Source organism: Phalacrocorax aristotelis, chromosome 6, assembly GCF_949628215.1.
Source record: "Phalacrocorax aristotelis chromosome 6, bGulAri2.1, whole genome shotgun sequence".
Lineage (NCBI taxonomy): Eukaryota > Metazoa > Chordata > Aves > Suliformes > Phalacrocoracidae > Phalacrocorax > Phalacrocorax aristotelis.
Window position 1 is genome coordinate 39,809,652 of NC_134281.1, and position 24,388 is coordinate 39,834,039.

The following is a 24,388-nucleotide window of genomic DNA, read 5'->3' on the forward strand; positions in this document are numbered from 1 at the left end:
AAGTCCTTCAAAAAGCACACGTTGACACAGAGGACCACAGTGATTCCTTTGGCCTGTGAAGTAAAAACATCCAGAATCATGGGTTTTGAGTTTTTTGGATCTTCTCCCTCACTGCAAGATATCCCATGTGCCTCCCTTCTTGGATAGGATTTTTTTTCTGATATCTTAAATACTCTTTAACAATAGCATCCACTTAATTAGAATTAAAAGGTTCTAATTAAATTAGAATTAAAATCTTACCCTCTTTCTCAATTAAGTTACCCAAATTTTGCCAATCCGTCTGTAACTTTATATATGATCAAATTACCGTGATTTTTAAAAGTATAAATTAGCTGGAAAGATTACTTACCATTTATAAGTTTGAAAAATTAGAGATGTTTGTTTCTCTAAAATAACATCCCTTCTTTTTTCTACATTAAATATTTTGCTGTGAACAATAGCTATCAGATTTAAACCTGGATTTCTATGAGAAGAGTCAATGACAATTTGGAAAAGAAAACATTAGAGTTTGGAAGCTGAGAGGAAGGAGGAATGAGTTTTAGAAGAAAAATACAATTTCAGGGTTCCATTAGTCAGGAGAGCTTTTGAAAGTGGGGTTTTCATCAAAGAGAACCTGCTGAGAGGTGGCTGACCTGGGCAGGTCTTAAGGAAGTGAAACTGGGGAAAAGCAAACAGGAGACGGCAAAAACCTTAGAGGTAACTCAATTCAACGACCCCTTGGCACCATCACCGCCCATGGAGCGTAGCTGCTTCTTGCTGCTGCCCACCAAAGCCATTCCCAGCCCAGAACCATATTTCCAAATGCAACTCTGCCAAATTGATGGCTAGATCTTTAACTGCATCCTCTTCAGCCTGAGCATAGGGTGCTCTCCGTAGAAACAAGAGCAATTCTGTTTGCAAGATAACACGTTGCTGGGGAGTCAACCTAAGGGGGTCAGAGGTGCTTCCATGTACATTTTATATATGTTGAGATGCCTGCACCAAGTATTTTTGAGGAGTTGCTGACTTTGGAAATGCTTTGTTCCAGAGAGTTATTTGAGAACAGAAATTAAGACACTTAAAAACCTTTTGCACATAGTTAACAACCTTCATCAGTTATGGTCTTGCTTTCTCTATAATCTTAATGAAATGCAGCTGTTAAGTACTCACTAAGTAGGTCTAGTTTGAACAACTGCAAAATGTGTCTGGCATGCCCCATCACATTAATAAGCAAGCAAAAATCAGCTTGCTTAAAGTTTACATTACTGTGTGTATTTTTAGCTGGTTTTAAATTAGTACTTTGCTGTTTACAATATTTAGCACAAGTTATTTGTCGGTGTGTGAGTGAGTGGAACAGAAAGGGCGACTGACTATTGCGGAGGGCAGGGAGGAAGCGTGTTTCTTTTGCTGCCTCCTTGGATGTCTGTTTCCACAGCCAGGGATCCCAAATTCCCAGGTAAAGATCCCCAAAATTAAGAAATTACAATGCTGGGTGGCTGAGCTAGTTTTCATGTTTTGATTGCTTGACTTCCTTTTTAGTCCTGAAAAGATTGTATTTTATATTTTAACTCAGTCAGAACCAGTGTAAAGAACCAGTTTTGAATAGATACGGAGCATGGCACAACTGGGCTCTTTATGACTGCAACAAGAAATGCTACTTTCTTATTTTCTGTGCATACACAGAGATACGTGCAAACACACACAGTGATAATATTTCACTTTAAAACACTGCTGGTGGCATGCCTATCTCAAGTATTTAAAATATAAGCTTTAATATTCTAGTGCAACAAATAGTTGGGTTTTGCTTCTGCAGTTATAGCAATAATCTTTTATTCTCTGTATTCCTATTTTAAGACTCAAAAAATGTTACATTATTCATTTAAATTAGAAATAAGAAACAAGTCAGCATAAGCCATTCATTTTACAGTCTCTGCATCTCACAGCAGCCTTGTGTGAATGCCAATGAGAAGGACCTGACAATACCCCTCTCTTATCCATTCCATCGAACTACTGGGGGAGCTCATCTTCCGAATCTTCCTGCCAACACTCACGTTTCAGAGAATGACAAAGCCACTCTTTTAAGAACCTCACAGGTTTTGGCTATATCCTCTACAGCTCTGTCTTAGAATCAGCTGAAGGAGTTGCATAAATCCATCCAGGCTGAGTTAGCTCATGGACAACTTTTGCAATATTTCCTGTCTCCTTTCTCAAGGATTTTCAGATATATTTGTCTCAGTAGTGCTGAGTGACTCCTGGCTAGAAATTATAGAAAAGCAAAATCCTACCCAAAATTACACCCACGTAACAGTGAATGGCTGCACAGGCATTAACAGAGCAAAATCTGGCTGTTCCCTATACTAATGTATTTGATGTAGATGACTGTATGGAGGTGGTGTCGCACTGGCACGTTCCTCCCTTGTTCCCAACGTAATCCTTGTCCTTATGGCTTCGTGAGCAAGGACTGGGGAGACAAATGAGCACTGCGCACAGGCGAGGACATGTCCAGTGGTGTGGAGCTTCCTCATCTAACAGTTTGTCATACTCAGTAAAAATGTTTTTCAGTGCCTCATGTGCCATCACGTAAAAAGTGTTTCACTTTTCCGAAAATTAGGGCTGCACAGCTCTTCTCTGATTTCTTCACTTGACTTTCTTCTCTGGAATAAGCAAAACATTTTAACCCTAAAGTGTATGCCATTATTTAAAATATAAGCATTTTGCATTTCAAATGCATTCTGGGGATGTTGGGCTGGGCAGTGCTGTATGTTTTTCTCTCATTAAAAGGAATTTCAGTGATTCGTACCAGTAACAGAAGAACATCAGACAGGAGAGGACTTTCTGAGTCACCATGTCCAGCTCCCAGCTACCACAGAAATGGTCCAAATGCATTTCAACATTACTCAAATTATCAGCATTTTCCAAGTGTTATTATCATGGTCAAAGCTCTGTTTAATCAAAGTCTCCATCTGGCACACACTTCAAAAGGGCCTCCTCATTCAGATTTATCTATTTAACTTCACTAGTGAATTTTCCATCGCTGTAAATTTCCTGTCTCGGGCACTTAGCCTTGAGGATGATTGCATTTGCATAAGACTAAACAAATCGGTATCTTCGCTGATTCATTTTTACACAAGATTTTAAGGTTTTATTCTCCCAAGGTCAAGCTTTCTACAGTCCTGCCTGGCTTCTGAGGCACAGAGTGAGGTTTCTCTTCTTGACAAACTTTTCTTTGGTCAAAACACTCGTAAGCCTGTTCTAGCGTTCTCCAAGCAGATTACCTCTCCTATCACAAGCCATTGCTTTCTAATTCAGTCTTTTATAGACTGTCGACCCACTCCTCCAAAGCCATAAATCCTCAGCCAACTTCACATGTAACAATATTTAGAGATGTTATCTGTAGGACTCAACTGAGCCTTCAGAGTCCCATTATCTTACAATCTTTTCTTTTAAAAAACTATTTTTGACAGCCCAGTCTTTTTCATCTCTTTTTTCTTACTGCTTTGACCTTGAGTTAGTTTATTCCTTCCTTCTCTGTATATTTTAAATGTTGCACAAAAACCTATTTATTAAGGCTTTCCTATAATAAATCATTAACCTGAATATAGTTAAATGAAATGCTCATTAACATCTCTTTGCATAATCCATTTAACAGAATTAGTCTTGCTTATTCAGACAACCTAGAGAGGTCCGTGCTTTTGTCTACAAGGCATCAGCATTAAAGCTTATAATTATTTCTGGTTAATACAGTCCTTGGCGTTAGGAAATGTTGGTTTGCACATTACAGCATAGTACTTTTCCTAATCTCTTGTATTAATTAGAGATACTGATATAATATTACTTTGTTCCTTTCTATTCACCACTAGGAGAGACGTCTGAATATAATCCTATCTGCGCTAAGAGCGCGCTTAAATATTTTCACAACTGCTAACATTAGTATTATGTAGAATAATCACTAAATTAGAAAAAAGGAGAGCTTGATAAGGGCACGTGGACCTCAGGGGCGTGCACAAAGGGACCTTGGCCAGTGGTCGTGCTCTGACAGCAATGAGGGACACAGTGAGTGCTGACCTTAGCAAGGGTTTCTCCTTTAGCAGAAGTGTGACAGCATGTAAATGACTCTCAGATGTTAGATGTGGTCTTGTCAAAAGTGAGAAATGGACCAGCTTTTGTTAATAACTAATAACACAGGGAGTTACAAAGCAAAGTGGGGAATGGAAGCAGAAACTTTCTCCGTGTGTCTCTGCCCCTGGTGCAACAAGAGCAATGGTCGTACAGATTTACTGATAATTTTAATGTATTAAGGGAGATTAGACACACCTCATAATGCTTATGAGGACGCAGTGCAATATGCGCACACAAAATCCATTCCTGTTACCTACTGCTGGATGTCAATATTGAGGGCTGCTCTCAGCGGGCAGGTGGTGACTGCAGATCCCAAGGCACACATGACTCCCCACAGAGCTCTGCAGGACAAGAACCATCTTCTGGGAGATGGCATGGACAGGGACCTGCCAAACCCCACTGGGTCCCTTCACAGCTCTTCAGCGATGCTGCCATGTGCTCAGCTCAGCTTGACACCCTGCCCCTACTTTACCAGACCAGGGACCACAGACAAGGAGTCTCTCCCCTAGAAATTTTATAACCGTTTCCTCTAGTCATACATGGATGGCAACCAATGCCTTGAGTTAAACATGGTAACACCCAAACATTGCTATTGGGCCCACCAGCACTCAGTCACCCTGCTGCCAGGCACAGGGCTTCACTTGTCCATTAGCAAGAAAGTAAATTATTGACCCTCAGTCACTGAAGTTGATATATTTTAAAGTTATTGCATCTTCTAAATCCTAGGTCATTTTATATTTCAAACATCAGACTTTTCATCAACCTCATTTTAATCTTTCTCTAGATAGAAATTCGCTGTCTTTTAAGGTACCACTACCACAGCTCTGAACTGAATTTGCACAGCGAGATCAGCACAAGGGGAGGCAAACAATTTGACCTTGGTTTCTATTTCAGATAGTTACTGAGACATTGTTCTGGATGAGAATCTTTAGCCAGATAAATACCTCTCTGCAGGCCAACCACTGTTCTCCTTCCCCCCTCTGTGTACCAAAAGCTTCACCCGCTGTAAAATCAGTTATAAACAGTGCTCTGTTATAATGGTGGTGATGGGTATTATGGAGATGCCCAGGATATCTGCAGATGTAATCAGGGAGTCAAATAATTCATGCTTTTATTTAATACCTAATCATACATGCCTCCACCATTATCTCACTCTACAAATATTAAGACTGCAAATGTGTGTGTCCGTATAAAACAATTACATTCAATGCTAAGATCTTAGTGGGGGAAAAAAAGCAGCTGTGAGTTTCATGCTATTTTCAAACATTTAAACCTTTTCATTCATTCCTAAACTAAGGGTTTTATTCTGATATAGCAAACCTTCAAAAAAAGCCCTATGAAAATTAACCAGTCCAAGTACAAAATGACCTTGCCTAGAATTACACAGCGATGACAATGAAAGCAAGAACTACTTAGCACTTATAAAAAATAATTTTCCATTCTAGAATAATAACTAAGCAGACCATACTAAGAATCTTTAATTTTTAAAATTAATACTGTTTACATTTTAAAGTTTGTGAAACATCACAAAAGATGTACAGAATTTTGTTAATATTTGGAAACAGAATTTTCTTTTCCCAGCAAAGCAGTCAGGTAGCCACAGGAAAAGTTAATCAAAATACTGAGGTGAAAAAGGAAAGGATAGCAGAAGCTTATTAATTTTTAAGAATTTTTAAGAGCCAAGCATGACATTATAAACTGTATGCCATCCAGTAGACTTACCATGACGTTGTACCTGATGCAACCCATTTGCCACTAAGAGTGAGAGGAAGATCTGCTTATAAGTTCACTTTGGAGACTACAAACACTTGGAGATTTCTAGAAGTTGGACTGAAGTTAAGAGACACAATGATCTGTCAAGACTTTTGGAATCAACAAGTCACCATCCATTGTACCTGAGACAACCGAGTGTTCCCCAGCTGAACGCATAGGCAGCACCCTGCCCATTTCTGCCAGCCAAGCTGCCCAAAGGGTGCTCTAATTCGGGCTGCTAATTATAAAAGAAGACCATTAAGGCAAGCTGAAGAGTTGTCAGGCTTTTTCTACTGACCAATGAATTAAAGGGTTGAAGACCAGCACCTGAACTGCTGGTCTTGGGCAGGCATACGGCAAATGTTTTCTAGCTACCGGTTCCAGTTTGAATTAACATAGCATGGCTATTTAAACCTGCAGTACACAGTTCCAAAAAAGGCCTTTAAAGCCAGTTTCTGATCAGTTTGCCTGTTGGTGCACCATGGATTTTGGGGACATTTCCACGATGACAGCAATATCTTTGTTCAGGGGAACTCTTGGGGCCATGTGGACGCAAATATGAATAGCTCCGGGTTTATTTTGGTTTTCTATAGCAAATGTCACTGCAGGTCTCATGAATGGAAATATACCCAGCAGGTACTAATCAGCAGACCCTAATGTCAGCAGGCTTGCACCAGTTTGCCCTCTTGAAAGGAGCCTGAGGAAATGGATCCAGTATTAGAGGGGCTGGAGAACAATTTTAAATTTCTGCTTAAGCTCTTTCAGAGCTTCAGTCCCAGTGAACCTGGAAGCCACAGAGCACAGCTGGGTTTCATTCTTTATTGTAATGCCAAAGACAGGTTTAAAGAAACTCGGAGAGCTTATTAAATGATTTTTGAACTGAAATCTTGTTTGTCAGACCCAGCCATAGCATCAACACCCCAGCTCCTCAGAGGGGGTGAGGTGTGGGACAGGGTGGAGTTGAACAGGGCTAATATATCACCCATGGATCAACAAAACCAGCCTCTGCACTTGTTTGACCTCCCTGTACTATGCAAACTCAGCCTTTGGGGCAATTTATTCAAACCCAGCAGAGTCCAGTCACTTAACCTGGTCCAGATTTGCTTCTTCTTCAGGTTTCTTTCATATCAAATTCTCCTGGTTAGCCAGCTTTGTGAACCATAACTCTTTTCTATTATCTACTCAAGTCTATGTATTTTTCCCCCATTAATTCACCTAGTACCTTTGTGCTGAAACAATCCAGATATGATTTAATAAGCTTTAGAAAGATAGTATTGGTTCATATGCAGGAAATCAGATTTACATAATTTTCCACTCGCTTTTATAGCCACTGTAGTTCAAATTATCTTTATGTTAGGGAAACTCTTTTAATATGATAAAATGAAATACCACCTACGCTATGCTTCAGTTTGCTAGCCTGGTTTTTGTAATAAATTAAATGTTGATTTGTCATACTGACTTATCACAGAAAGTTCCTTTTTAATGAGGAGAGTGCCCTGTCCTGCGGTTAGTCATGGTTATAAGTCACTAAACTAAGCTTCAAAATCAAACTTTGTGTTGTAATTTTTTTTTTATTACCTGAACCTTTCTGCCTGGGGGGGAATTGAATGATTTTTGTTTTTGTCACATACTCTGCGCCTAATAAAATGTCATACATTGAAAATGGACCCGGTAGCACATACCTCAGGTTTCTGTATAGAAAGCAAAGTGATGTTTATGTTTCAGTGTTCAGACTGAACTGAACATCCTGCACATACCACCAAGCAAGGTCCTGCTCTCCTCCCTAGGGTCCATCCTGCCCACACCATGCAACCCTCCTGGACAGCCCAGCAGCATGGATCATGTCAGCCATCAGGGATGCTTTATTCCTCCTCCTCTTCTCTGCCCAAAAGGGAAGCACGTGAGGATTTGGTGAAGTTTGCTTACTCTGAAGCACTGTGTGTGCCATACCCTGGTGTCTCCCTGCCAGAGGTGGACTTGGCACTGCCAAGGGGCAGCAGTGCTGTCAGAGGTGGCTTGGTCCTGGGGCAAGGCGGTGGGACAAGCTTTGGCTTGGCCCCAGGGAAATTGTCTTCTGCACTATTGGTACCTCTTCTATGTAGCTGTCTTCCATGTACCTGCAGAGTAGATCTGTTGGCTGAAGTCTCTGCTTCAGACTGTCTCTTGGTGTTCTTGGTCCAGGTAGCCCAGTGCCTTGAGGACACCTTGGGACAGCAATGTAATAGGGTGAAAGGAGAGATCTTGCAGAAAAGGCAGGATCCTCCATGTGGTTTCCAACTCCCTATCAACCCTGGGTTCTGGGGTGACCTCTCCTCTTTGTTCACACATGGCTTACATGTTTTTCAAAGTAACTATGTTGGTGGTTTCTCCCTTTTGCAGCCAAGCCTTTGGGTTGAACATCCCCAGCTCACTCAAGATGGGTCATCAGGAATGAGCTTGGAAATTTCTGTTCCCCTCCTGCCTTTCTGACACCTCTGTCCTCTGCAAGGAAAAGGCCTTGAGCACCAGGACATGGGCTCCAAGCTGGCTCAGTCTTGCTCCATGTTTCTGGCAGACATTGGGTCAATCTAGCCGAAAAAACAAATTCTGCTACTTGCATCTAAATGAAGTGCCATTGACAGAAGCGATGCCTGCTTGTAGAAATGGCACTTGATACAAGTGTTGCACAGATATTATGTTTTAGAATTAGCTGTATTATATGCATATAGCCTGGAAAGCAAAACCTTTGATACCAGTGTTCAACCAAAGAGGACAGGATGCTGTGTACATCTATAAGAGGTTGGGGTTTCATGCATCATATAAAAGAAAAATATTTGGTTTCAGAGAAATATTGTAGAGAAGTCTGTGGGCCAAAGTGAGCCTAGAGTGTTTTAGCAGCCGAACATCCCAATTGCATCATCCTGACAGCTTCAGTTTGGTGCAGCATGAGGTAACAGGTCTTTTTCCTTCCTCCTGTCTGTGACTTTTCAAGAACAATCTTGTTGGTTTCTGCCCAGGTCCATTCCCACACCACAGGCGGGATAGCCAGCAGATGCTCAAAACTGCTGCAAATTATTGTCTCCTCACTTGTTTCTTGACAGTGTTATTTCAACTGTAATATTTACTTAGGAATTTGAGAAAGGCTTTGTATTAAAGCAAGTAAATGCAATTTCTTCAAAGAGACTGAAAATAAATATGAATCTCTTTGGCTAAGCAAAATTGTCAACCTTTGGCTTCTAAAGTCAGGGAAAAAATGAGTTGTTTTCCAACAGAGCTAAATATATTCACCTCTCATTGATTTCAGTGGAGATCTTAATGCTCAGTAACTTAAAAACAGATAAATTATTCAGATGTTTAAACATGAAGTGCTCATCTCATATTAAGTACTCACATTTTTAAATGCTTGCCTTAATAATGATTTATCCTCCATAAAACAAGAAGTAATATTCACTGAGCGGTGTAGCAGGAGGGCTTGGCCACCTTTGCAGCATTGTCTCCAGTTTTCAGAAGAATGCTTTTGCTGCCCTACTAGTTATCTTAGAAGAATTAATGAAAATTAAGAACATGGGGGTCTACGAGTGGAAATTTTCACTTAACCCCTTTTTCTTCTCTTTGCAGCTCCCAGCACAGCCCAGTATGGGATCACTGGTGACGCCGAAGTCCTCTTCTCCTGCTGGTACCTTGTGTTGACACTGTCCTCTCTCACCAGCATATTCTACCTGAAGAACATCATTCTGCACTAAGTGTAAAGACCCATAAAAGGCTTTTAAGGATTCTCTGAAAGTGCTGATGACTGGATCCAATCTGGTAGAGTTTGTTAAAAGCAGCGTGGGATATAATCAGCAGTGCTTACATGGGGATGATCGCCTTCTGTAGAATTGCTCATTATGTAAATACTTTAATTCTACTCCTTTTTTTGATTAGCTGCATTACCTTGTGAAGCAGTACACATTGTCCTTTTTTAAGACGTGAAAGCTCTGAAATTACTTTTAGAGGATATTAATTGTGATTTCATGTTTGTAATCTACAAGTTTTCAAAAGCATTCAGTCATGGTCTGCTGAGTTGCAGACCGTAGTTTACAAAAAAAAAATATATTGCAGTAAAAATGTGCTTCTTTAAGGCTGCAATACAAATATTCAGTTCCCTTCTTAAATAGCATTCTATCCACATTTACACAGAAACATTTTTTCTTTTTTGATAAAAAAAAATTAAATAATATTGCCTTCAAAGTATTTCTTCAAAATATTACACATATCTAGATTTTCTTCTAGCATGATATTCAGGTTTCAAGAATGAGCCTTGTACTATAACTGCATTGTGCAGTACTGCTTTCTGTTTTCTTTCCTTTTTCCTGCAAATTCAGCATGGGTGTGCCTTCATAAAACACTATCCTCTTCCTCTCCCACAAATCTGGAATGTGTTTTGGGAAATGCTAAAGCATCCTTTTGAGCAATCTCTAGCTGAGGACAAAGGTGCTACTGGCTAAAAGGAAAACCTCCTCTCCCATCTCCAGGGGGTCATCAGACTGCTTCAGACTTAGGATAGCACCAACTCCTTTTTAAGTTTTCCATCGACCACCACTAACCAGTAGGCAATCTCCGTAAAAAGTAGTTTTCCCATTACAAAACAGAACAGAAATTATTTTGAGACATCTTTTGAATGTAGAAACATTTCCCTTAGTCATTCTAAATCAAAATTCCTAAATGGCTGTAAATGTGAGAAGCTGAATAGTCCCTTTTGTATTACTGGCAAAAAAACTATGTGAATTGGTATTTTTCTTGCACTTAATTTTGTACTGGTTTGGCTAATTTAGCAATGATAAAGGATGCTTTTAAATAATAGATATCTGAAAATACATTAAGTATCAAGAAGAATTTTATATATATACATATATATATAAAATACATATATATATTAAAATGAGGTTGCTCCAATAACTGTACTGAAGTGCATGTTGCCATCCATGATAGAATCATCTTTACAGACAGGACTTCATTACCGATGTACTAATATCTTGCCACAGCAGTTAAGTCCTCATACACTATTTCCTAGTACTGCAGTCTATCAAGATAACACTCTCATTTCACTCAGTGAAGGATCAAGTTTCAAAATAGCATATAATTCTACTAACTTTTTTTTTAAACAGCCCTGGACAGCATTAACACAAAACACTGCTCACAGTTTACAGCTGAATTTAAAAATGCCATCTGTGTAAATTGCTGGGACATGACTACGGCCAACAGCCCTTGAATACAAGATCCCCTCGTGACCCCAGTAGATCTTGACTTGCTTACAAAATGACTTTTGATGACAAGAATAATAAAACCATTATTATTCCCCTGTTTCGTATATGAACTCCAGTAGGCAACACAGTTATTATACTACAACATTTTTTCTCCTAACAATAGTTTTTTGTAGCGACCGATACCAGATGAGCACTGTGCATACTCAGCAGTTCTAAATTCAGTTTACAGATACTCCACATTTTGAAAAGGCAGACACTGAGTTTCACTAGTCTCAATATATACTATCCCATGCTAACATGTAGACAGAATATGCAGTGAATCTGTTGTAGTTGCTGATAAAGAGTATAAACAGAAATATGTTGACTCCAAAATATGGCAATAAAATGTCCTGGGTCACTCTGTGTATGTTCAGTGACAGATCGTACTATTTCTATCTTATTATTTACAGTTGTGTGCTAAGCAGTTACTATTTTCAGAAATGTGGCACTTTTTAAAACCTTGAATAACATGACAAAATTAATTCTTTAAGGAAATAGTATGAAAGCAATTCAAGTTATACTATACACAGTCCTGATATTCTGATCTCTCTTGTATTGCAGCTTTAAAGTGCTATATTTTAGAATCCATTTGCTAGAAACAGTGGTGCTGCAGAAAGTGTCATGTCAGTACAGTTTTATGAAGAAAGAAAAAAGGATATGCATAGCCCAACTCATACGCCTTGTCTCACATAAAATTGAGATATGGTTCTATACTGTGGCTGGATCAAATTCTGTATTTCGATGATGTATTTCATTTCAGTCATTCCTGATATCTGGATCCTTATTTTTCCAGCAACAGAATAGAATGAACAGCAGCTTTATTAAATACCAAAAAAAAAAATAAAATTACGTATTGGCTGTTTGCATTTGTACCAGGTAGAGCCACTGGACAACATGGACAAGATATTCAGTCCCATCTCTGAATTTTCACTTAAATTTGGGGGGGCATAATTATTGTCAAGTCAAAAAAGAAAAGAAAAGAAAAGAAAAAAACCAACCACAAAGATTTCTAGGCGCCAATGGCATTTCCTTAGATGAAATAGTTATTTAATATCAGTCAGACCTGCGTATTCAGCAGTGGACATATGTGTGTGTGTGCGTGTGTGCAAAGCGCAGTGCGAAGCGTGCCGGGACTGCGCACACGCTGCCGTGTGCCCTCGGTGTCTGTAGGGTTAGTCTCCTGAAGGCTGCTTGTGAGACTCTGCCCACTCAGCCCTCCAGTCCTACAAAGAGATACTTTATGCACCGATTAATTCAACAGATATAGTACGTAGAGTCAAATGACCTTAATTTTTGCAGGATGGGAGCCGTAGGTGGTGGTGATCAAATAAAGAAACTTGGTTCTCGGTTAATCTGTTCCATGCGGTAAACTGGTAATTGTACAGATTGGGACTTATTGGGACGTTCTTCCAAAACGGACAGTGCAGACTGCTGCAAATTGAACACAACATTTTACGAAATCTACCCACCCTTTAAATTGTGGGGTGCATTTGCTTTAGGCAACTGTTCGAAGGTATGTTCTATGCTTCTTCAAAGGATTAACCCATACTGTTCATATCTGTCGGGCAAATATTATTATATTTATTCCCATCTTTCAAACGTGAAAAATAAATGGCTTAGCTCCAAGCAGTATAACTGGATATTTATATCAAGATTCTTGTCCACATTGGAAGCCCCAAAGTCTGTAACACCGTAAGTTCCTACTTGTGCAATAACTCAGGTCTGCAGTTACCATTGCATCGGTGACATACATAGAAGCAATGATGCTCTAATTATACAGTTGCTGATCGTGATATTATACTAATACTGAATTAAAAGATGTCTCACAACTTCTTGAACAAATGCAGTTTCTCAAGGGTTTATAACTTGGCAGGAAACGTGTCCTTCATAGCTAGACAGCTTTTTTTAAACTTTTCAATATAGATATATTTTTTTTTAGAAACTATGCTGTTTTTAAGACACAGAAGTGTTAAAAACCATCACCAGTACAAGCTGCTTTTTTGCACATTTTTCAGAGCTAGCATTCTACACAAACAATGGTAAATGTTATGCCTACCAAAATCTCCACTTAGTCCACATAACTGTGTTAAAAAGAATGTGTATACCAAAATGTGTATTTACATGGGTAAACAATATGCCTTAAAGACTAAATATGCATTTACTTCTATGACTGGATCAGACTTGTGCCCAGTCTGGAGGTAAATAATACATATTCCATAACCTGCCATGGAAGGTTTTATTTCTTTGGAGAAAAAAAAGAAAAAGAAAAAATAAGTGTTTCTTTTAAACGAGTCAAATAATTTTAAAATTCTTGCATAAACTGACATATGTGAGGAAGTTTAGGAAAAGGATAAATTTTCGCCTGACACTTTAGCACTGGCAGTGCATCGCCTTGCTCGCAAGGTTTGCCATAGGGGCTGGCAGCGCCACGGTGCTGCCAAAGGCTCATTACATCCCCTTCCACATCCCCTTGTACGCTTAACTCCCTCAGGTGGCCCCAAGCCAGGGCGGAGTGAGGTGCCTGGGTGCCCCCTCCTCCCGCAGCACTGCAGGAAGGGGGGTCACACACACCCACGCCCCTCCGGCCACACTGCAGCTTGCAACACAAAATTCTTTAGAACAAGAAAATCATGAAAAAAAAAAAAAATCTTAAAAAACAGTGGTTTGAAATTCTCCATTCAGCCTTAATATTGAGACTAGATAAATAAGTATTGACACTGAAGGGAGGAATGACTTCCAATTTGACCAACTTTAAGCAGTACCATTGCACATGCAGGGATGCTGCAAACACACTTAGTTTGGGTTGGTTCTGGTTTTTAGTCCTATTTTATGTTGCTCTGCTGAGCACTGAGGGCAAGGGAGGGAATTTATTCTGTGATCAGAAAAGCCCATAGCATAACTGAAAACAGCCAGATCAAGGCAATGGCACAAGGGTCTCAGGGTAATTTGGAAGGGATTCTCAAAAAATCCTGCTCCAAAAATTTTTTATCAGCAAGGGTAGGGAGATTTTTACCAGGGCACCTTCAGCGCTGAGCACATACCTATTTGTTCTTATCACTTTCTGCACACTTTATGCCTAATTCATGAAGAGCTCAAAGGTTCCTTTATATTAGAAAATTCCTTTGTTAAAAAAATGTAGACATCATAAAATCATAGAATGTCCTGAGTTGGAATCAGCATATTTGCCACTTTCCTTAATGTCAGTTTTCAGTCAATCATATTTCAAGGTGTATTAAGATTTCCCATCACTTGGTAGGGTGTAAATCTGTATCATAGGACAAGCTGTGGGGCCAAATTCCCAGCCTGCTCTGGCTGCTTCATTCTTGTCTCAAACGGAGCTGCACTGTGGCCGTGAGGTCTCTGCACAGGAGGGCTCCTGTGCTGGGGGGGCTGCTGCATGATGCATAATGGTCATCAGCTGCTCTGCATCACCTACATGCTGCTGTCTTGGTAACTCCTGGCTGCCAGAATTATCCCTGAGGGTTTGCTTTAATTTATGCCACCAGACATCCCAGTGCCTGGGGAAATGCAGGAGGGATCTTTTCCTTTGCTCTCATTCCGGACTCGGTTCTCCCACATGATGAACTTTGAACCCAACTGCAAACAGCAATGAAAAATAGCACAGCTGAAAGTCATTTTACTTGCAGTCCCTTTCATTGCCTCAGCCCCTGGGGCAGCTGGACAGCAGGTAAACCTTAGCCCCCATTAGCAGAATAAATTACGTTTCTGCAGTGAGCCAGAATTTAAAGATGGGGAGGAGGAGACAGTAGAGTGCTGCTCTGGCCACTACGGCCACAGGAATTTCCCCTTTTATCTGCCAAATATGAAAGTGCTCATTATTCCTCCACCACCCGTTTCTTTTTAGGCTGCCAGATTAAAACAAAAAATGCCTGTAATGAAGATATATATTATCTTTGGTATCTAGAGGGCAAAATCTGTTCTCTCTTAATGCACATCCATCCTTCTCTTTATTATTTTTCAGCCAAAACCAAAACAATTTGCACATTACACAATGCGATTTATGTGCAATAACATCAGCTTTTCCACTTATCAAAACCATTATGGTCATAAGCACATAACTGCCATTAACCTCAATGGCAGAAACTTAAATGTGAACTACAAGTGAGAATAAACCTTAAAGATGTGATTGAACAGCAGTAGCCCTTTTTTCTGGTAGGTGTCTAATGGTGAGATGGCAGGGCCATTTCTTCCCTCCCCCTGCCTTATTTTTATTTTTTTCTTATATGAAAATAGACTTTCCTTTTTTACAGGGCAGTTAATTTAGGCTGGGAGGTGCAGCCATTTAGATGTGCTTAACATTTTTGACGTGTCACTTCAGGTAGTGATACTTCATCAGGCACGGGAGAGGCGAAGCATCCTGGGGAGCCGCAGCGAGCCGGGCAGGCTGCTCCCACTTCATGCTAATGAGACAGTTTCTTGCAGGAATTTCGGGTCTGTAGAAGCTGCAGGAGGTAGCATGGTTCATTAGGCTATGAAAGCTTTAAAATGTTAAAGGAACCGGTTTTCCTCTCTCATTTAGGTGAATTGCTAAAAGCACTGCGTTGTTCTTCCACAGAACTTCGAATTCACTATTTTCTTCATTAACCTTGACCTTTTTACATTTATTACGATAAGGGAAAAAAAAGTTAACTTTTTTTGTAAGCTACTGCAAATTCACTCCCCCCCCCCAAGCTTTTAAAATTAGAGAGCCTGGGAGTTTGGGCCAGGGGAGCAATGGATCTCAATTGCCGCCATTTTCTATATAAAGAAGATTTAATGTTTGTTTGCCAAAAATTAAGGATCGTAAGTTCCTATGAATCATTTTTAAATTGCTTTTAGCAAGCTAGGTGCATGTATGCTTCCTACCTCTGTGTTTATTATTAGCAGAAAGAAAGACAAACTCTATGATGGGATGGGACACCTTCCCATAAGCTACTCCCCAGAGCCTCAGCCACCTGAGGCGTTGAGCCGCTTTGCAGGGGCCAGGCAAGGGTTCCCATATTGCTCTCAGTGAGCTGGAAAATAAGCAGCAAGGCATCCATGTGGAGTTAGAGGCAATTCAAAGCTAAATTAAACAACATGCTTGATACAGTCTTTGGAAGCTTAGTTTTGGGATATTTGCATCAATCTTTTGAAAGTGCTGCAGACGCAGCCTTGTGCTTTAGCCATCAGTGAGCAACAAGCCCAATTCAGAAAAATGGTAGTTCCATCCACCCTCATCCAGGTATCCCTGGAAAAGTGAACAAGTAGCATCCTGCTGTGTTACTTGTGTGTTTTCTAATTTTGTCACAGGGGTTTTATTCTCATATTAATTTAATAGCAAGGCTACCAAACTATGCTCTTGGCAGCCTGCACCACCTGTGCTGTCTAAGAGGGAGGAGATGCTCAGCACTCAGTTTCAGGCCCTGCTGTTAGCAGAGCACTGCTCTCCCCAGGCATCAGCGCACACTTGGCACCATCTCCCCTCACCTGGGGCTGGCACACCACTGGCCCCATCTCTTGGTCCCCTTTTCTCCCCAGCAATGGAGAAGGGAAAGGCAGGGGAGTGGGAGGAGGCTGCAGCTCTCAGACTGAGCTCCTAACCTGTAAAATGAACCTTAAAAGAAGCATCAGACAAATAGTCAGCTAAGAAGACAAAGACGGGGTGTTACGCCCTGCGCACTGAGGTCTAATCTCCCACCTTATTCTCTAGCCAGGCTCTGATTTCAACTGAAACAAACCTGAAAGTTCTGTGATGTTTTTCTGACTCAGCAAAACTTTTCTCCCCAAGCTGGACACATATGTGCTGCCATCCTCGAGGGTGGGGTACAGTGTTAGAGTCTTTCCATGCAGGCATATCTTTATATAGAAGCAGCAGAGCAGAAATGTCTGAATGTCAGTTTGCCTCCTCTGCTGATGAAACACGAAGTGGAAAAGATACCTGAGTTTTTACAGTATATTCATTTTTGTCATGGGAATTTCTTTAAGTGTCTCAGTCTCTGTTTCAGTGCCTTAAGCACCTTTTTGCAAAAGGCCACAATGTAAGAGAGTACATTTGGAACATTAATTTCCTGAAGTTAATCACCCTTAGTAACTCAGCTTCCCAGCACAGTCGCTCCCACATCAGATGTACCACCAGCTCCTCAGGAAGTGAGACAGCAGCAGCACCAGTCAAGAAGCACTGATGAGTGCTTCTGGCATGGTATTTCTCTCCAGAAGGTTTTAGATAAGACACTTAGTTCTTCTGAAAAAAAAAATCAGCTAAGGGCTTTGACCTTATATTTGAATACAGAATTAGCACTCTGGTAAAGGTTAATGAACAGAAGAAGGGAGTAGAGAATTTTTGACTGAAATACTTCTGAAATGGATTTAGACACATGCAGGTCTCCTGGCAGGTCTGCTGCTGCAGAAGGACTTGCTCCCCTAGGCCCCAGCACTGTGGCCACTGGGAAAACCTGCTCAGAAAGGTGAAAGAGAGGAGTAGAAGGAAAAGGAGGAGAAGGAGGCGGAGGAGGGTCTGCTGGTGGCTGGCATGCAAAGCCATGTGCTTGGCGTGCAAAGCCATGCCAGTGATGAGGTATTAGGCTCAACCAGTCCAAGGCTAAAAGACTGAAACTGGTTACCCCCATGGCAGGGCTTGGTCTGGCTTTCCTCTTGTAGGATAGAAGGTGACAGGGTTTTACTGCAGATTTTGCATGCGGGTGGCTTGGCTTGGTCTTCAGCTAAGAACCCTAAGGAGAGACCAGGATCTTCCTTTGAGCATTTAAAGTGTGTTCATTCTTCTGACAAACTGTGATCTTGAAATACAATTATTTTCTTTGCTTCCTCATCAAGTTGATGCTTGTGAAAAGTAATTATTTTACCATACAGTGAAATGTGCAATTATTACTGTTAGGCTCTTCATCTAAGACTAGCCTCTTCACAAGTGCTGACAACCAGGGATTTGGCCAATTTGAAAAAAAAACCAAACCAGCATTCCACCCCACGCCACCACTTTCCCAGTTTTTAATTCCTCTCCCATCCAAAAATCATAACACCTTTGTTGCAAATGGCAAATAATAATGGTAAATACTGGGATGGAGTTTTAAAATGAATGGCTAGAATGAGGGCTATTGTAATTTAATAGTCACTTTAAATTATTGTGTTCATTACTCTTCTCATTAAAGGCATTTTACCTATATTTAAAGCTCACACTATTAGCAGACTCTGGGAGTTGTGAGAAGTGCTTTAATATTCCAATAAATTAAAAATATTTTGGAATTAAATCCCTTCCCACCTTCCACAGTCTGAAGCAGAAAAGCTAAAACTGAAGCACACCCCGCCAGCTCGTTGGTGCAGGCAGTGGGGGAGCAGGGCAGGGACCTTTCCATGGCTGTTTCCACTGCACAGAGCTATTCAGTACCAGGCCAGCTACTTAATATCGCACCAGTAGAGTTAATAAGAATAAGACAAGTATAGGAAAAAATCCAACAGAGTCATTTGTATTTGTTAAATGTACAGAGACACCATCTGAAAACAAAATCCAAGCCTCATGGAAGTAGTGAGCCAAATCTGTGTGTAATTATACTTCTACTATTCAAAATATTGTTATTAAATAACTCTCCGCTCAAATTCGAGCACAGCTATCACAACCAATGTAGAAGACAGAAAAAAAATACATATTTGGTCTACAGCAGAACATGTTTGCGCTCCCCTGTGTGATTACAACAGCTTCTCTGTCACCAGGCATAGCTGTGGTGAGGTCCCATTTCAGAGGGTGGAGGGACAGCTCCTGTCCCGCACTGGGGGTTTGCTCCATCCCTGTGCCTGCTCTTTGCCACCAGGCATGGGGGCACACCAGTTTTTCTGCAAAACCACATCCCTTGGCAGAGCCCAGGTTCTAGCATTGGTGACCAAGGGGCAAAGAGCCACACCACACCTCAAGGATAGCTCAGCCTGGACCACAAGGTCTGCGAACGAGCCTCAGGGAAAATTCTGCCTACCCACTGGGAAAGGCTGGGGTTGCCCATGCAGCTCAGCTCCTGCCCTCCACCTTTGTCACTGGGGCTTCTTCCTCTTTTTTCCCCCCTCCAGGATAAGTTCCTGGCAATAACAGGAATAACATCCTGTTATAGGAAATGTCCTGTATAGGAATAACATCCTCAATAGGGAATAATATCCAAGTGTCAAATCCATGTTTAACGATAGATGCCCTGTGCCACTGGAGGCTGGAAAACTCTGATGAATTTGTGTGTCTCTCAGATTGATGGGCTGAAGCCCAGTGGTTGCCCCTTCTGCCAGCACAGGGCTCTGCAGCAGCACAGTGTCCCTGCAAACACATCCTGTCTTGTCACCAACCTTCTCAAAGAGGAGGGGCTGATTGCTCTCCAAGATGCAGCACCCAACTCTAAGTCAATAATATATGCAAATACACTTAGCAAAGCACTCCCACAGATGTTCTTAATTAAACCAAGCTAACCCAAGCCCACATAAAGTAATAACCCCAAAAACTGCCTTCCCGCTCTCATATGTTCTGAATCACTGCAGCAGAATACTACAGGAATATTATTTTTATAAGAGTGAAAGATTTGCTAAATAAGCCACCTGTTAAATAAACACTCCCACTCTCCAAATATTGTCGTTTTGTTTTCCAGACTATGCACAATCTGGACTTATTTTGGATGAAAAAAGATAATCACAAAGTAAAAAAAAAAAAAACCCAAACACAACAACAAAACAAAAACAGTATTTTGACTATTTAAAACTATCCATCTTGTGTGCACATCTGCTCCCTTGCAAACTGGCAGAGCTCTTACATTAAAAGAGAATCATAGTTACTTATTCAGCTGGAAGGTAATGAATTTCCGTCATCACACCTCAGCAGTCTTCACTTTTTTAGCTTCTTCAAGCATCAGATTGTTTCTTATTCACCTGGCTTCACTTTCTATGAGGGGTATCTTCTCAAAGGGACAAATCTCAGTCCAAGATTTTTCTAGCAAAGCTGACACAGGAGCAAGAACAGAGTTCGCCTCAGGTTTCATTATACAATTACTTTTTTCATGCTTTAAAAGCCAGGTTCACCGCTATCCCACCTCAAGTCTGCCTGTACAGGAACATTGTGCTTCACACACCTAATGCACTCAGTTTAGCCTTTAGGACCCCCCTTTCCCCAACCACCACAGCCCCTGGAAAACACTGGATTAGTTCTACAGGATGGACATCCCTTCAAAAAAAAAAAAATTAAAAAAAAAAAAAAACCCAAAACAAAACACGAGGAGAGGAGAGGAGAGGAGAGGAGAGGAGAGGAGAGGAGAGGAGAGGAGAGGAGAGGAGAGGAGAGGAGAGGAGAGGAGAGGAGAGGAGAGGAGAGGAGAGGAGAGGAGAGGAGAGGAGAGGAGAGGAGAGGAGAGGAGAGGAGAGGAGAGGAAGAATAGAAATTTCACTTGGAAGGGACTTACAACAATCATCCAGTCCAACTACAAGAAGATTTTAAATAGCTAAAACTGCCATTTAAGATCATATCTGGCCTCTTCTCTCCATTGTAATGAATAAGCTAGATCATATCTCTGAGCCCTCTTGCCCTCCCTGCACTCCCCAAGTACAGGTCTGCAAGAAGAAGAAGATGAAGTCACAGCATGGCAGCTCCCGGCCCTGCATTTCTGCTGCACCTCCACAGGTCCTGTGAGAAACAAGAGCACTGAAACTATTCAGATTAATCATAGAATCGTTTAGGTTTGAAAAGGCCATTGAGATCATAAAGTCCAACCATAAACTAACACTGCAAGTCCACCACTGTACCATGTCCCTGAGCACCACATGTCTTTTAAATACCTCTGGGGATGGTGACTCAACCACTTCCCTGGGCAGCCTGTTCCCATGCTTGACAGCCCTTTCAGTGAAGAAATTTTTCCTAATATCTAATCTAAACCTCGCAACTCAAGGCTATTTCTTCTTGTCCTATTGCTTGGTACTTGGGAGAAGAGACTGAAACCCACCTTGCTGCAACCTCCTTTCAGGTAGTTGTGGAGAGCGATAAGGTCTCCCCTCAGCCTCTTTTTCTCCAGGCTAAACAACCCAGTTCCCTTAGCTGCTCCTCATAAGACCTGCTCTCCAGAACCTTTACCAGCTTCATTGCCCTTCTTTGGACACACTCCAGCACCCCAGAGCCTTTCTTGTAGTGAAGGACCCAAAACTGAACACAGTATTAAATAGATATAGGGAGATAATAATTTGATGCCAGACCTCAGGATTCTGTTTAGAGCATGAACATAAAAGGTTAAAGTGGTTGAGTGAAGGGAGCAAAAACAAGTATAAACGAGGATGCTCTGAGATGGGGCAAGTGGTGAAGCACTCAAACTGGTTTGCTGCTCATGCCAGATTATCCTGGGCTGCAGCTCATGCAGCCTCTGAATCAGTGAGTTAACGTTGGGAGGGTTTGGAGTTCACTTTTGAAGGGCTTCTCAGAAACTGTAAGACTCAAGAGTCTGCAAAGCTGCAGCTGAAGAGCAACGTTTTCCAGGTGCTTGGCTGTGTCCTTCTGCTATCCCAGAAGAGCACTTTTACAGTGGAAAGTGATGCTCATGCCCTGTTATCCAGCCTGATGTGAACATTAGTGCTACGGACCCAGACCTGACAGGGTGTAAATTTCTGTGGTGTGTTGTTTTTTAGAGTTGGGGCTGAAATAGGGTCTTCAACAACACACAGAACACTCCCACCAAACATTTCCCCAGGCTTCATCAACAAACGTGTGGGCCACAAAGACTTAAATCTAATGCTAATGCCAAGGACTGGTTACAAGCTGCCACATACATCCTCTGAGTGTGTTTGTGCAGACATTTACCAGGGATTTAAAATGGCTTTAGTGATTTTGAGTACTCATATCTGAAAATAATATCTTGTTGTTGCAAATAATTATGTAGTACAGACAGTTTGGAGATCAGTGGTGACATCCTCATCCATGCCAAGTTACACTTGCACATAAAGTCCGGTTAACCTCGTGAGACTACTTGTACATGCTATTATACTTTGTGAATAATGGTACATGATATCAGACCCGTGGAAATCTAACTGATTGGCAGTAAAAGCTGGGTAGGTGATCATCTAAGTGCATAAAATGTGGCCATAAAGATACACCAGCATTATGAGTTCATATAAAATTGCAGGCACAAAACTGGACAAAACTGCTTTTCAAAATCAGCCCCATTATATCCTGTTCTCTTTCACAGAGTGCCTTTGTGATAATAATTTTGCATGCTGCTATTTTGCATGTTCACACATATTTTCTTGCTCTTTGACACTCAGCACCTAGCAACTTGGCTCCACCACCTTTAGCTGATATTTTTCCCATGCCTTCTGAATAAGACAGCAGCAAAATCCTTCATGCAAGTTTCATACTCTGTCCTTAAAAAGAACCCTTTTTTTTTCCCAAGACAAATTCAGTTTTCATCCAGCTAAAGGCTTGTCCGTAGCTTTTAAATGCTAAACCCCATCAGCTTGTGACTTTTTTCCAAGCACTTTTATGCATCTTGACTCTAATGTAGGTTCTTAGAAAATCTCACAAAGCCTGTATTTCATTTAACATGCAGTTCATAAATTAATGGTGTCTGTTAATTAGGCAGATAAACCCCCCCAAAAAAATTATTTTAAAAATCGCAGTGCTTCCCATTTGAAGGTACTGTGCTGTAAAAAACATTTAAAATATTTTAATAACTAAGAGAGGCTTTAATTAGAGCTGATGTAAGAACTGATCAAGGCACAAATGCCCAATATATACACGTACACATAATACATATGTTTATGAAGGCTTGTTTTCACAATAATCTGGAATTCATACATAAATTAGCCTTGCAAGTGATCATAAACACTGTTATTTCCTTGTGCAGGGAGAACACAGGCACAGCCTTTGCCCCAGGCAGCATCCCAGGACCAACCACCACACACTAAGTAGCTGGTGTTGCACAGGAGTGACCTGTTTGGCATCGGGTCAGTAAACAAACCATGCAAGGATAACACGTTCATTCTTCACCCGCAAAGCATCCAAGTAACCCAGACCTCTGTCCAATTTACTGCCCAGATCTCTGTGTCTTTTGTAGTCTGTGGCCCCACAAAGAAAACACTGTGAGTGCTTCCTCAGCATCACATCTAATTGAAAAATGTTACGGAGCCTGGGATACAGCGCAGTCCTGGTGCTGTCTGATGTATAAGAGTGATGCAGAAGACCCAAACCAGTGTGCCACTTTGGAGAGACTGTGGTCTTTAATAATTAGCAGAAAGGAAAGAAAAAATATTTTGCATACCTGAGTCTATGCACACGACTAGTGCAAAAAGAACACATTTATCTGGAAATATTGCAATGGTCCACACATCAATAGGACAAAAATGAGAGTTGCATCCGTTTAAGATAGACACTTTCCTCACTTCTTCATCTCAGTCTTTTCCATAAAGAAATCCAGGACTCATTTCATTCAAAGAATAGACTTTAAATTTCTATACTCATGTCAGGGTAACATTAAATATTAAAGCAAGATATTAAAATTTCAAAGAACCTAAATTAAACCTAAGGTATTCAAAAATAAGTGTTCCTGAATATTTAATACTAAAGATTTCATAATTAACTTTAGAAATTTCTTACATTAAGGAAATGAGGAGCTGCCTAAAAAAATGTGACCACCACAGTGACCTTCCAGAGGGCTGAGGCAGATGCTCTCAGGCCACAGAAAGACACAGGTTTTCTTTAGCCCCATTCTCTGGTTTTGCCCCACAGGGAGGGCAGACCCGACCCAGTAGATGGGGCTGGCAGGGGGTGCTCTTCCCCAGCATGGTACCCCTGCTCCTGCAGTGCCATCCCCCTCCCATTGCCCTCCACCACCGCCTTGGGCTGGGGACGAGCACCAGCGTGAGCAGGGTGACTGCCTCGCTGTGGCTGGAGGACCACACTGTGTCTCCTCTGCCACATGCCACTGGCAAATGGGGCCCTCTTGGGTAAAATTGATTCTGTTTCTTTCCTCCTCAATGGTTTAAAGGAGTTTCTTGGGATCTGTGGCATCTTTGTGGATTCCTGCAGAAGCCTTGCCAGCCCTTCATCTTCTCCTTGTGGAGATATGGCTGCAGTGTCACTACTGCCCTCTCCTGCATGCAATAAACAAACTTGCCTGCAGGACCAAAAGGGCCATGGCTAACTACAGCAGTTCACCGACCTGAGAGTTAAGAAGTATAAGATGTTATTTACTGTTGTTTTACCTTTGAATGTACTATGAAAGACACACGGATTTACTAGGGGGGAGAAGAAAAACAAAACAAACCAAAACTGAGTTTGT

At 41.2% G+C, this 24,388-nt stretch overlaps 1 protein-coding gene across 1 annotated transcript in view; it reads left to right on the top strand.

The window, feature by feature from the left end:
* Positions 1 to 10,029, top strand: part of NEGR1 (neuronal growth regulator 1) — a 308,360-nt gene extending 298,331 nt beyond the window's left edge. The window contains exon 7 of the mRNA XM_075097284.1: positions 9,448 to 10,029. Coding sequence (XP_074953385.1) covers positions 9,448 to 9,572 — 125 coding nt within the window. The 3' untranslated portion in view covers positions 9,573 to 10,029. The remainder of the gene's footprint in view (positions 1 to 9,447) is intronic.
* Positions 10,030 to 24,388: the final 14,359 nt, after the last annotated feature.